Here is a 14964-nt window from a genome sequence, read left to right as displayed (position 1 = left end):
TATCTTGAAGAAAGAACACAGTGAAGAAGATGAAGAAAAAAATGATTTTGTTTTTGTTGACCGGAGCCAGTTGTTGAACGAATAGTTAACGATGAAATTGTAATTTTGGGAGTGTCACTGATGATGTATCATCCATAAGTAACCCTACATCATCCTCATCTCAAGTCTGCCAATCACCTCCTATCCCCCTGGAGTCCCCAGGTAGTGATGGGGAAGTGTTTGAAGATTGCATTGATGAAGATATTTCTTTTAACAGAGCAGTAATTGATAAATCCAAAGAGTCTGGCCAGGACAGTTCACCAGTTAGTGTGAACATGCCCGCAGGTAGATCAGTGTCTGATATCACATCACAGACATCTGCGGATGTGTTTGCTAAAGGGAAGAAAGAAAAACCTCACCCGCACTCTTTTTCAGGAGGTAAGTTTGTATTTACATATAAACACCTGTCTGACTCTCATTTATTTAACTTTAAGATAAACGATATCCTTCTAGGGATCTCATCACCAGTTAATAATATTATTTCCTCACCACCTGCAGTGCGATCATCATCAAGCACAAACACGCCCCCAAGACGAACCATGACAGTGTTTAGACCATTAAAATTTGAGGTTAGTTGCTCTCATTTTTATAAATAACACCAGTATCCTGGGTAGATTGATAAATGGGGGCAGATGTTATCATTCATTAAAACATTCGTGTCCGTATGGCATAAGAACAAGTTACACTTCTGGAGTATTTCAAATATATTATTACAAATATAAGGAGTAAGGAGGTTCATTTCTTTGAGACTATATTTGTGAAAGTATACTTTCGAAAGAAATCCATGAAAACTTGTTTTCAATCTTATGCAGTCAATGGATTCATATTTGACAACAAGTCTACATTATTTTTTAAACGAAGTTTATCATTTTAATCCCTCCTCCTCTTAACAGCCTGCAGAATCATCAACATTAATAACAGATATGGTTCCCGTTACTTTTCCAAACTTCCCGAGTGATCGAAGGTCGCAGATTGCTCTAGAACTGTTCACAACCGAGAGAACGTATGTGAGAGGTCTGGAAACTATGATTGAGGTACTGTCACTCTGTTTTACGATCCAATTACGTCGGATCCATTTCACCTCTGACGTATGGAATGTAGTTAGTTATTGATAAAGCAGTACTGCGTAGGCTTTACTTGATATGCTGCCCGTATACATTGCAAGTCAACAGACTATAAATCATGCGTCAGAAGTGAGGTAGGAATATATGAACTTGTGTCAAACAAGTGAAGAGCTAATTTTTATATTTTATATAGCTTTTTAAGAAACCAATGTTGAGTGGAATGGACGAGAAAGATGTTGAGAAAGTTTTTTCAAATATTGATGAGTAGGTTATTCATAATATTCGCGTTATTTTTAAGAAAAATGTTTCTGACATACGTTTCTATTGTTTGTTCAACAGTATTTATGCTGTGAATAAAGATTTGTTGTTTCTGTTGTGGGAAAAGATCAAACACTGGTCAAACGAGCAATGCATTGCACAAATGTTCATAGATATGGTAAGAAGTATGCTCGAGTTAAGAACTCAGATCTAGCTACATACTAGACGTGATTATGACCGTAGTGGTGTTTTTCAATCTGCAGGAAGAACGGTTTAAGATTTACGCAATCTACTGCAAGAATTTCGACAAAGCAGACACGTTTTTAAAAAAGAGAATTAAAAGAAAACCAGATTTTGATAGTTTTCTTAAGGTATGTCGTGTTACCACTTAAACCACAGTTCGCTTAAACTTAGAAGAATCATCTTAATTAAACCGAATATCTTGTATAGTCGTATATACGATCTATTTATTTACTTTTATATCTTAGACATGTTACCAAGATCCATTATGTCAACCAGGACTTGATCTACCTGCGTATTTGATTACAATTGTTCAAAGAATTCCACGTTATCTTCTGTTGTTAAAGGTAAAGTTATTGTCGGACAACTGAACATCCCATGCACGATTTGTGTGTTTGAATGATCTTTATCAGACGTCATTATCATCAGACGTCATCATATTCTTTATATCAGATTAATAACAAATAAATTATTTATCCACTGGCAGGATTTCTACAAAAAAACAGCTCAACGCATCCGGATTTCGATGTTTTACAAACAGCTTTGGCAAGAATGGTACAGTACAACTCTCCTATTTTATTTCTTACAACTGATGGAATTTTGCATGCATGAGTGTGATATTTCTGATTTTTCATAGAACAAAGTTGCCGAATACATCAACAGTCAATTACAAGAGGTTCAAGCCAAAAAGCTATGCAAGAATTAAGATCGACGGTAATTGGACTGAAGGTAAAGAAATGAGAGTTTGTGTTCACGACATTCAGTTTTAGTGACTTGTTGTTGGAACAATGTTGCTATAGCGTGTGTTTTATTGCTACAAGATTTTCCTTCACAACTTGGACAAATTCCTTGAATTCGTTGAATTAAAATTATTAAACAACAGCAATTCTTCTTGTTTCATTAAAACTTTCTAGCTACATTGTATGTATTGTTATTGCATTCAGCGAGGCTTGAAATTTTCTTGTTTAATAGATCTGTATGTCTGATTTCCTTGTTGAAAGTTGTTTACTCTCCTAGCAGACTCCATTGGCATTAAATAAACATTCTTTTAATTTCCAAATTCGTATTTCATCAGGCTTATGTTGTGAACGGACGAACGTTGTTAAAGGAAGCAGAAGTATGTCTGATGAACCCGGACAAATCGTACAAGGCAAGTTCCTTAACCTGGATGACTTCAGTTTTACCATGTCGTTGCCTTCTAACACGAATTCATCTTCTCTTCCAGTGTCTGCTATTCAACGATATTATGGTGTTTGCCGTACAAGGCACAAATAATCGAAGTGAATTGAAATGACGCTGGATCTGAAAACTTTATGGTTTGAAGATTTAAGAAAACAAGATCCCCAAACAAGTGAGAACAGGCTTGTATTTGTACTTTTGTCCTTCGTTTGTTTATCATGCTTAAATCTCCGTTGAATATATTTTTAGTCAATGTGATGCAATTGAGCTCTACACCCCGCATCGTCCTTACACGATGTACGCATGCTCAAGATCAGACAAACGCATTTGGATTCAAAAATTAAGAACGGCAATCGTAATTTTGCTGTATGGACCTGACTGCGATGATCCTGATGGCATGGATATTTGTGAGTATCCATATCTACCCTGTTATATCAAACATATTGACTTTATTACAAGTGAATACAATATCCCTTACCCAGTTACCCTGAATACAGTACACAAGTGATCCAACAATGCTTCAATCTTGAGAAGAGTTTACGAGTTGTTTTTAGTTTAATTATTATATTATTCTTTTATTTCATTTTAACAGCCAAAAGAAAGGCGTCTGACACGTATTTCGACGGTAGTGTTTACTGTGGGGATTACGTGAACGCCAAGAGACATGGTCATGGCGTTATGGCCTGGCCAAATAGGACTCGTTACGAGGTACGATGATTTCACATCAAAAATGAATTACAATAAACTAGGTCTGCAGCTTCTTGAAATATTGTTTCTTATCTTAGGGAAACTGGGCCGACGATGAGCGTCATGGTTATGGAGAGTTGACTTACTACACGGGCGAGAAATATGTTGGAAATTGGGTGCAGATAAGAAGGGTAAGTTGGGAATAGGTGTTGCTCATTTTTTTATGTAGATAGTGTTCAGTTTTTTTCTCTAAGAAAGGCAGCAAACTCAGTAAATATTGATCGATGTAAGTGGACCTACATGTACATATTGTTTAGAAAAACAAGAGATTTAATAGCTTCTTAGCTTGGTGATGATTTTCCTACTGTTTTCATGATCTATTTTCAGAGGGTCAGGGGAAACAAACGTATGTGAATGAAGATGTTTATGAAGGAGAATGGAAAGAAGGATGATGCATGGCCGGGTATGTCCATTAGTTTATGATCATTGTTATGTTAGAACCTGTGGCTTGACGACTTCATTCCTCCTGTGCAGGGCGTAATTAGCTTTGCGAATGGCGACCGTTATGAAGGTGAAATGTCAAATAATGAAGTGGAAGGCAACGGTAAAATGACGTGTTCTGGACAAGTGGCTTGTTTATGATGGAGAGTGGAGAAGAAGCAAGGTTTTTATTGTCTTGAGAATTAATTTGCTTTTAAAAGATTGATTTAACACATTGATGTATGCTTTCTTATTTTAGCGGCACGGTCGCGGGCATATGTTGTTACCAAATGGGAACGAGTATATGTATGTATTATTGAATATTTCATTAATTTAAATAATGAGGTTTGCCGAAGTCATCACAAACAACAGATAATCAGTTGAGATACTGTGCCTCATTATCTACTGTTCCTGTATTGTTGTTAATGTGTTTGGCACATGGTAAGAAGCACAGCGTGACATTCCCTTGAAACTCAGTTGTTGCTCTCATTTTACTCTACAGCGGGGAAATGCTGAATGATCGTATTTGTGGGTCTGGAAAAATGGTTTACTTTAACGGCGACGAATACGATGGTGAATGGGTGAACGGCGAGCGTCATGGGAGTGGAAATTTCAAATTTTTCAATGGCAGTGTTTTTGAAGGACAGTGGAACAGAGATTTTATAAACGGTCAAGGAAAAATGAATTACGCTAATGGTGATGAATACAGTGGAACATGGTACCAGAACATGGTACGTAGTATTCATAGAAACATAATTTTATTGTGTAAAAAAGTCATTATGGAACGATGAAGAATATGACCAGACTGGGCTCAAATTTCTACACACTTCTAATTTCAATTAGAATGATAATTGCTGTTGCAAATTTATTCTCCAGAGAGTTGGTAAAGGCAGTTAATATACGCACACGGTGATACGTATGATGGTCAATGGCAGGAAGACACTATGAATGGAAAAGGTGTTATGTATTATAAAGATGGTTCAGTTTATGAAGGAGATTGGTGTGATGGCAAGGTTTGTTGTAGGACAATATTGATGAGCTAATAATAGAATAGCGTTGGAACGACATTAGAACAGCGTTAGAACAGGTTGGAACAGCGTTGGAACTGCGTTAGAACAGCGTTGGACGGCAATAAAGCAGATAAGGCATTTGATCAGCACATACAGTATGATCTAATATCTCATATTTTGTTATCTTCAGCCGAGAGGTCATGGTAAAACTACTTACAGGGATAAACGTCAATACGAGGGTGAGTCAAGTATTATGATGTACGTATATTTGCCTTTACCTAAACATCCGTAACTCTTGCGTCTTACCCTCGTTTACATCGATCAAAAGAAGGACCTTATGACTTTCTTTCAGGGGAATATCAGGATGGTGTCCGTCACGGTCGAGGAAGACTCCTGTATCCAAATAATGTCCACTATATCGGGAATGGAAATTAGATAAGGTTGGTAACATAGGATAGAATGAGATTACTCGATGAAGTAAAGGATATCATATGATTGTTGGGGTATCGGTGTATGTGAACTATCCTTTATTTTTTTCTAGTTTGATGGTAGTGGTGTATTCACGGACCCTAACACTGACTATTCATACACAGGTATATTAAACCATACTTAATGTATCTCCCCGTGTCGTGATGACATTGCTTTGAGACATTTCTTTGTTTACAGGTGACTGGTGTTGCGGTATGCGAGAGGGGTCTGGTATCGAGATATCTTACAGAACACGTTATGAGGGTGCTTGGAAGGCGAATATGGTACGAGACCGTACGCTAGATTTATATAGCTTCTTCCTCTTAATCAGGTTTCATTCAGTATCTCCTACTGCTTGTTTGTCCTTCAGAAACACGGCGTGGGTGAACAGAAATCCCACGGAGGACATATTTTCAAAGGAACTTGGAAAGAGGACAGAAAACATGGATTAGGAGCTCGTAAGTTGAGATCAGGCATCGAAGACAACAGGTTAGAAAGAGTTCATTATTAGGTGGAATATTATCATGCTTCAATAGTGTCAGGGATGTCTTTTAAAAATGCCTTTCTCTACTTGTGAGCTGCGCGCGTTTAGAGCAGTCGAGTAATTCGGTTTTTATTTGGAAGAATTGCGCATCAGTTTTTGAACATATTTTTTATCAATTTTTTATCCTTTTGAGTTTCTGGTCATAATATTTTGTGAATTAATCTGAGAAGGTGAGACGTTTTTTTCGTGAGAGATAAGAATTTTTTGAGATTATCTCCGCAGATAACTTTTGTTTTTGAACGGCCCGTTTTTTAAAAACAAAAAAACTTTTGTGTAAAGCATCGTCCTTTGCTAATCGTCGCTCTTTTTTATTTTTTACAGCATTGGCATGAGGGACATCTCATTGACGGCTCGGAGACTGTTGCCGAGGATTTACCACCGCTTCCTAGACGATGATATTTTACCACGTCCGGAGTCCTGGATCTAGTGACGCTCCAAGCGAGCGATTATCCCAGATCTATAGCTATTTAACAGCCTTAAAGTTGGTATTAGTTGTGCACCCCCATACATTGAAAACAATACTTTGTGAACAAAGTTCTCAACAGTTTCGCGTAGTATCATCACTCTAGCCTTCTAGACCAAATGTTTAGTCGAAATACCAGCTAAAATTGTTTCAAAAATATCTTTATCGCCATCCATCATCGAGTGTTTGGTTAAAAATATCATGTGTTGTTCCCACGAATCTACAGTGAAGACGTATATTCTTTCAATACTAAAAAGTTACCTGGTGTGAAAATAATTTATTGTACAAATGTTATATTTTATACATGCGACGATTGTTTATTCGGGTTAATTAAATTAACGGATCAAATTGTTATAGATTTCAGCACGTATAATATTATTCATGAACTACAGTTATAATGAAAAAATAAGGTGTGATTTTGTTGTGAATCTTTCCCTTCACAATGAGATGAAAAAGCACCGCACTGTAATATAACTTACGGTGTATCTTCTATGCATATTGCAATTATATTGTATGAAATTTGTGTCTAGTGTGCGAATTGTGTTAAGTCTATTGTTGCTTTTGTCTTTATGTCCTAAACAAGGTCGAATATTTTTATGATGTTTCTAGCAAACGAATACAGCTTCCTTTATAGATATTAAAATAAGGATAAACGTCTTGTTGAAATCCGTATAAACTTGCTTCAACCTTCGTTCTGGTGTTAACAATTGTGAGTTGCTGTTCCTCGCAGTCCAAAGTTATTTCCAACACATCTTCGTTTTTCCACTGCCCGAATCAGACCTCGCTATTCCTGTTGGTTCAGAATACATCAAACCATCTGTGGTCCACACCCACTTACCGCCCTTATACCAACCCTTGCGTCTTCCCCGGAGTAACACACCCCCACAGCACAGAAGATACCAAGTCCTTGTATCACCCAGCGATGGATACCGGAGGAAAACGCCAGACTTCCAAGCAAAGTGTTGTCGTCATCCTTTGCTATTGCATCAAAGTTGTTCGACGAGATTTCACAAGCACCGCGAGAGCCATGTAGCTTCAAATACCACGAGCAATTTCTTTCTTGGAAAAGGTCTTGTTCTGTCGCCATTTCGTATGTCGTGATTGTTCTGGCAACAGGTACATCCATGTCCTCCATCATTTCATTATTAACTATGAAAATTATAAATATACAATTAGCCTCTTAAACTTTCAAACAAAGTGAGAAATTCAGACAGAGGCGATAAAAGCATTCATATTTTAGTGCTGTTTGTGATAATGGTAGTGATAATATTGATGTTGTTCATCTCGGGTTGAAAGAAAGAAATGAAATGCACTAATTTCTTCGATTAGATCACACTACCTGTTGTCGCGTTGTTGTTCCCTTCATCCCAAATCTCTGAATATCCTATGTAGTCCTCTTCATCCTTGCTATCCATGATCTGATGTTCTTCGTAATCATCATTTATCCCGCCTCTGTCATCATCTATGTCCTTATTTGAACTTTCAACACAATTCTTTGTGACCTTGATTCCTCTGGAAACTTTTATTCTCTCTCCTCGGTACATGAACGTGCTGGATTGGAAGGGTTCTTTTCGATCATCGATCACCTTAAAGAATGTTTTACTCTGACCATCAGTGTGAAATACAGCTTGCGCAAATGACCATACTGGTTGTCTTTCTTCTGTAACTGGTACTGCTCCTTGTATGTCTCTAATGTTGGGTTTGTATGTTGGTGTGATTTCTTCATTTCCTGGTTCAGTATATTGTGATGGTGGAGGTGGTTGAAGTAATGGAGATGAGGGTGGTGATGGTGGGGGTGATGGTGGAGGTGTGGTGGTTGAAGTAATGGAGATGAGGGTGGTGATGGTGGAGGTGATGGTGGTTGAAGTAATGGAGATGAGGGTGGTAATGGTGGGGTGATGGTGGAGGTGATGGTGGGGTGATGGTGGTTGAAGTAATGGAGATAAAGGTGGTGATGGTGGTCGTGCTGGAGGTGATGGTAAGGATTGTAAAGACATGAACTGAGTAGCCTGGATTTTGCAAACGTCATCTTCAAATGTATCTTCTTTTATTGCTGGTAGGTATTCCAGAGTTGTTGATGGTGGTCTGACTTGCTCGATGGTCGCATAGCTAACAACAAACTCCTCAGGGTCCACTTGAGAAGTGAGCTGCTTCCCAACTTTCCATTTGTCCATATCGTAATGCAGTTCAAAATGCGTCCAAGAAGATTCTTGCTTTCCATATCGTTGAAACAGCATGTATGATGAATTCACTTCATTTTCGTTTTGTTTAATATTCATTGTTGTCCTATAATTATTCTCGCCTGGACTGATTTCCGTATTTGTGTTTATTTGTCCGCATAAGGTTGTTCTTCCTTTGGAAAAGACGTGGTCGTTTAGTCTCGTTTATTTCAGGTTGTTTCATGTCGTGATGAGATGGGTAAGTTTCACGATAGATGGCTTTTTCACGGACATTTTTACCATCGATTGCAACTTCGCAATCAACTTCGCAATCAACTTGGTAAACGACTGGCGACCGTATGTTGGCATATGAAGCTCGTAATATTTTATAATCGGACTTGTCTGTGTTCGAGTTAGAATTTGAAACTGCTGAATCCCAAGGAAGATGTTCAATCACGTCATCTAGCAGGGAGTCCATCTCAGATGATGACTCTGCTGATGCATATAATTACTTGAAACAGATGATAGATCACCTTGGATAGGCGAGGCAGCGGCGTCGTGCATCATAAGATCATTATCATCATTATCATCATCGTAATCATCATTATCATCACTATCATCATCGTAATCATTATTATCATCATCGTAATCATTATTATCATCATTAATCATTACTCGGGTCACGATCATCAGCATCATCTTCATCAACACAAGGATTTCTTGAATCATAACTCAGATGTGAAATAACGAAGATAGGGTGATCGCTATTAGCGTCAGACAGTCCATAAGCCATTGTTCTCGTCTTGTCCTTAGGAGGAAGAACCTCTCGATCATTGACAGTGATGTCCCAAGCGTCTTCCTGAGATTCTTCTATCTCTTCTCTTCGAACAGTTTCTGGTTCTTCTGTCTTCTCTACAGAGTGATGTTGGCGGTCTTCCATAGAGTCAAAATATTTGTCAATTTCAGAGAAGAAATCTTCTTGCTTTTCAGTTTGTACTTTACTCGTCTCTAAAATGATCTCCGGAATTTGATCTGCTTCGAACGTTTCATCAAGTTGAGATAAGTCTGGATACTCGAAACAGCTCTTTCCTACAGTTCTTGTGATAACCTCAGAAATTTCATTATTTGATTGCAAAAGATATAGTTCCTCCAATGTTTGTGTTTTATCCGCCATTTCAAGTCGTGTGTTAAGTTCCGACGAATAAACTCGCTCGTCCACTTTGATAGAATGATATTGTTATTTACCTCTTTCTTCAACTCCTTCGTTTCATCTTCCCCTGTGTCTTCCTCAACGAGGAGTTCGTCCAGCTTTGATAAGAAATCACGTCGAACACCTTCACTCTTTTCTTTACAAATTGCTTCCTGTATTTCTTTCCCGGGGAGTAAAATTTCATCCAGCTCGTTTAACAGATGTGTTTGTTCGGTATTCTCATCTTTAGCAATTCTCTCGTCAACCAACTCATCCGCTTCAAAACAAATGAGATGTTCAAATAAACGCTGATCAGTCATTGCCTTGAAATCCACCTTTTGAACTGACTTGTAGAGATCGGTTTCTAACAAACTGTCCATCCTTGGATTCTTGGAAATTTGGTCCTGTGTGATGGGATCGCTTGCAGCTCTCTCTTCTTTGATTTCTTGAATGGACGATATTTTCATCGTGGTCTTCTGATTGCAAGTATCAGGATACGTTTTACTAACGATTTTGATTTTCCTCTATATTCTCTTGTTGGGTCATTTTCTTCATCAATATTTGTCCAAACATTTACATCTTGTTCCAAGACGTCAAAATCACTTTCACTCTCTCTAAGATGAGCTTGCTTTTCATTTACTTGGATCTTAACTTCACTTAGCTCACGACCCACTCCTAGTGAGTAGTTCTGTGTTGTTTTTTGTGGAAGTAAATTGAGTGTGATCACCGCTGACTTCAGCTTTGGGCTTGTAGGAATCAACTGCTTATCCAAAACCAAAACATTAAATGCTTTTGAGAAAATGTCTGAATTTTCAGCATTCATTGAACGGGGTGGTATGATATAGGCGCAACTCCATTTGTTTGTATTGATTTCTAGGATAGTTGCAGTCATTGTGTCTTGGTGTTCCGTTGATGTGCTTACCGGAGTGGTTACAAATTCTTTCTCTTTATCAATCTTTGTTTTTCCTCATCAGTCTCATCATTCTCTCGCAAACCTTGTTCAACCATTCCTTCTGTGTTTTGTACAATACTATCAGAGTTCTCCCCTGAATCATCAGGTACTTGAAGCAGTAAATCAAGAGTTGACGTAGTTTCCAAAATAATTCCCTGGTCAGTGTCCTCATGTGTATTTCGATATTCGACGAAGTTTTTGTCCTTTCCGTTTTGAATTCCGGCTTCGTAAAGTGCTGCTGTATCCGAGTCTTGATTCAACAGAAACTCTTTATCACAAACGCTAGACTTATTCTCAAGTAGTGCTTCGTGCTCAAATACGTCACTGTTTGTTTCTTCAATAATTGTTGGACTTTCGTCATCCATCATCAGCTGTGTTTTCGTAGTGTTGTTGTCAATACCAAGCTTTGCGTCTTCTGCTCCGTTTTTCTCCCAGCTAAGATCCAACACCGAGTCATTTTCTTCGGAATCTTCATTTGCTTCGAGAATTGTTTCATTCTCTATGCGAGTAAATAGTTTCCTTTCAATATTCTCATGTAAATCTACATCGTTTTTCTTCGTTTGCTCGTGTATTTCGCCGTCCGCACAAATTTCTTGCTCGAAATTTATTGGATCCTTTAGCGACCTTAATTCTCTTTGTCCGTTGCCATAAAATCCACCTTCAGGAGAATCTTTAAGTCCCAGCAAACAAAACATGCCCATCATGTTCTTCAAAAGAGAATTGTCTGTTTTCTCTTGCGATGTTTCAAGCTTCCTGGCGTCATCTTGATCTGTGTTTTCGTTCTGATCATTTCTGTTTGGTTCGTGCGTTTCGACCCTTTCGACCTCTCTTTGGTTTTCCCCCCGTACACAGATGCTAGACTGGCGAATACCTGAAACTTTGACTGTCGTATCGTCACACCCTCTCTTGTACAGGTTCGTATTTTGCTTTGCTGTGTTCTCATCGCGAACAGTGCGGTTACTCAAGACTCGTAATGTTATGGGGGATATATTACAAGAATGGGAAGAGTATCCCTCGTTATCAACCATTATTCCTCCACTGTTCGTTCCGTCCACTTGTGAATCGTTCTTCTGAATCGCAGTTGATTCTATGTTATCGTTCGTGATCAAGTCTTCTTTATTTTCTTGTACTTCAGACGTGGCCGTATCGCGGTAGTTTGTATGAAACTGTTCGTGAACACCTGTGAGTTCTTCTTCTGAAGTGGATGAGTGTTCGCTGTCATTGATGCACGCTAATGCAGCCTGCTTTTCTACGTTTTCATTGGCTGTTTCTTCTTGTGTTGTCGCTGCATACGCAGTATTGCCAGTACCATCTGTTTTGTCCATGTCAAGTGTTGTCCATCTTGAATCTTCACTGGATTCTATTATTTTGAGTATATTTTCTGCTGTATTCGGGACCCAAATACCTATATCTCCTTCTTTGATATTACTAATTTCTTCTTCGAGATTTGGTGAAATTTTTTGCGGTTCTTCGAAGTTCAAATCCGTAGTTTCATCTTTATTTTGGTCCCCCGTTCCATAACCTCTGCCATTGACCAAATCCCTCACTTGTTCCAAACTTACTTCATCTTCTTCCAACGCTTCTGAATCTTCAAACGTTTCAATATTTTGAATTTCTCGAGAGCTCATATCTTGTTTGAGCGAACTTAAATTTTCTAAAGACTTCTTTAGTTCCGCTTTTCCTGAACATAAAATAGTTTTCCAACCTTTGTGAAAAACATTTCTTTTTTTCTCGTTGCTTTCAGATGTTCCCTCGATCGATAAACTGTCGTCATCATTCGTTTCCGGATGTTGCACATGCGCATTCTCACTATCATCGTCATTATCAAAAGATAGATCTCGTTTTGTATTTTGAAATGCGGTAAAACTCAGATGAGGACTTGCTTCGTGCTCTGTTTGCGTGCGTACGGTATCGTTTTCGAGTTTAGTTTTCTCGTGTTTTATACTACCTCCATTTTCGTTTTCATCATCAGTTTCAATATCTATATTCATAACAAACGTATCTTGGGTTTGCTGTTTAATGCCAGCATCGGCGCGAGTGGACTGATAACTAGCACCAAATAAATCCGGAGAACTTTTACTAAATTTGCCCAAACTAAGATGGCGCTCTTTTCTTCCCGTACATCCAGCAAGATCCTCAGTTGATGCGCTCATATCCTTAGATGATGTCCTCAAACCCCCGAAAAAAGTATACCGACTATTCAGTGTAAATGAATGGCGACTAGGCGCATGCGCTATATATGATTCTTTAAATGGTATTGTGGGCTGTGTTTTGACTGGGTCGGAGTCTTGATTATCGTCAGGTCGACGGAGATCTTCAACGCTCGAGAAATCAAAAATCGATCTTCGGTTTTCGGTTTGGTCCCGGAGTTGAGGGTCCGCATATTTGCAGTCTTTTGCATCCATAATTTATGATTAGCAGACCTTTCAAATTCTGTCGAAAGAGAACAGTTTTATAATCCCCTGATGTTGCTGATACCACTCAATATCCTGCTGTGATCATCTGCGCCCTAATCAATCTTATCCTAATCTTTATTGCATACTAATCTTTTATACTTAATATATTAAATCAGCAGTCAAAGCAATGAAATTCTCGCAGCTTGATATTTTTTCTCTTTCTGAATGTGGAATGCAATTGTTTTACAAAATAGGTTCAAAAATCTTATCGCTTTCAATAGTTCACGTTCATAGAAAAGGGAATAATTCTTGTAGTAAAACATGGAATGATGACATTTTTGAAATGAAGAAAGCAGTCAAGATAATTTATCGAGTTTTGATGACTTTGAAGCATTAACTGAAGACTAAACTCTCACTTTTGTTGACGTTGTTACCTAATCTTTTGCTTGAAAACATTTAAATTTGCATGATACCTGCTATCAGAATGATGCGTACGATCAATCTTATGCCATGGATCATCCACCTGTTGGACAATGAACATTTCCATTTGTGAAAAAGCCACAAATTGTCCAATTTTCTGCTAAAATTCCTTGGTGATGCGATACACAAACGGTCTTGAAAAGCGTTTATTTCTGTCGTCTTTCTTTCAATCTCCCGAATAAATTTTCCGATTAATTAACGCGAAGAAAGGCGCATCGCGGGTTTCCCTCGTATCCTAGTGACATGAATTTCAAACATTCAAATGTGGTTTAATTGTTGGCTTTTTGAAAGCGCAAGAAGCACTGATCAATAGAACCACAGCTGTGCATTTCCTGTGAAATATTTATGACTCTACATGAAATAGATTTTAGGCCATGAACGGCAGTTTAAACGATGTCAAAATCTTTAATTTTTCGATCGTCATATTGTAAAAGACGGTTGAACATTGGGCCATCAAGTTGCTTTTAATTTAATCGCGTGACTGACGTGTCACAGCAAGCAGACTGATGTAAAAGATCGTTGAGTTGTTTCTTCCGCAAGTATAGACTAATGTATACACTACACACAACAAATGGGGTGTAGAAAAAGACTATTTCGCATCGTTGAAAATGACTTGTGTCCATTACATGAACGAGCCTATTATGAGACTACGTCCATGATTATGCTTTTCATCTGTTGTTGTTATAATTTGAAATACGTCAAAGAGGAAACTGATCGGGAGCTTGAAGATAAGGAGATTCCGTTATCTTAATCATGCTTGGTTTTAAATGCTAATAAAGCAAAGGAAGTTGGAACACAATATTATCTTAAAGAAAAAGATTTTGTTTTTTTTAAATAAACCAAAATGTCATTTCCTTGCGAGGCCTTCGAGTGCGAAGTCAGATGACTGATCTCAAATGTGGCTTCCTCATCCTGGATGTGACGAATTAAGGATCCAGGTCTTCCTTGTACCCAGTGCCTTGGGAATTGTGTCGCGGTCGAACAGTCTCAGTGATGATTGATGATGTATATCTGTCATGTGTCTCTATTCCCCGCCATTTAATTTTCTATGTAGTTTCGTTTGTTTGCTCATCTCTTTTCAAAGTTTATGATTAACACAGACACGTCGCAGTCAAGGATTAAGTTTTTGTAGATTGCTTTGTCTTTATATTTCTCGAGCATCGCACTAAAAGTAAATTTTAGATGAGAAATAACGGTGTTTCCTAACATATCTTAAGCCAACTCATCTTACAGTATCTATAATCTTTTTATTTTGGAGCACTGAGTTTGGGGCTTAACTTATATTAAAAAGGTAAGTATTACGATTCAGTAAACTACAACAGAAGGATTGAGCTATGGCTGACAAACAGTCAAACA

General features: G+C 38.1%; 2 protein-coding genes and 1 pseudogene across 2 annotated transcripts; 1 reads left to right on the top strand and 2 right to left on the bottom strand.

Moving 5' to 3' along the window:
- Positions 1–120: 120 nt before the first annotated feature.
- Positions 121–6900, top strand: LOC114544105 (annotated as a pseudogene).
- An 18-nt stretch (positions 6901–6918) lies between these two features.
- LOC114544108 lies at positions 6919–9194 on the bottom strand. Its single transcript, XM_028562840.1, has 2 exons — positions 7772–9194; positions 6919–7581 (listed from the first exon to the last, which is right to left on the bottom strand). Exons 1-2 carry the CDS (start codon positions 8709–8711, stop codon positions 7241–7243), a joined length of 1281 nt encoding a protein of 426 aa, XP_028418641.1. The 5' UTR covers positions 8712–9194; the 3' UTR covers positions 6919–7240.
- Positions 9195–10359: 1165 nt separating this feature from the next.
- LOC114544106 lies at positions 10360–14044 on the bottom strand. The gene is made up of 2 exons (XM_028562839.1): positions 13602–14044; positions 10360–13165 (listed from the first exon to the last, which is right to left on the bottom strand). The coding sequence occupies exon 2, from the start codon at positions 13135–13137 to the stop codon at positions 10711–10713; it is 2427 nt and encodes an 808-aa protein (XP_028418640.1). The 5' UTR covers positions 13138–13165; positions 13602–14044; the 3' UTR covers positions 10360–10710.
- Positions 14045–14964: the final 920 nt, after the last annotated feature.

Source organism: Dendronephthya gigantea, unplaced genomic scaffold, assembly GCF_004324835.1.
Source record: "Dendronephthya gigantea isolate DGI-Jeju-01 unplaced genomic scaffold, DenGig_1.0 000650F, whole genome shotgun sequence".
In the NCBI taxonomy this organism is placed as follows: Eukaryota; Metazoa; Cnidaria; class Anthozoa; order Malacalcyonacea; family Nephtheidae; genus Dendronephthya; species Dendronephthya gigantea.
This window is presented reverse-complemented; position numbering and strand designations above follow the sequence as displayed.

Coding starts and splice junctions, on each gene's coding strand:
- LOC114544106 (XM_028562839.1), bottom strand. CDS start 13,137: ATGGATGCAAAAGACTGCAAATATGCGGACCCTCAACTCCGGGACCAA.
- LOC114544108 (XM_028562840.1), bottom strand. CDS start 8,711: ATGAATATTAAACAAAACGAAAATGAAGTGAATTCATCATACATGCTG. Junction 7,582..7,771: donor GAACAACAACGCGACAACAG/GTAGTGTGATCT, acceptor TAATTTTCATAG/TTAATAATGAAATGATGGAG.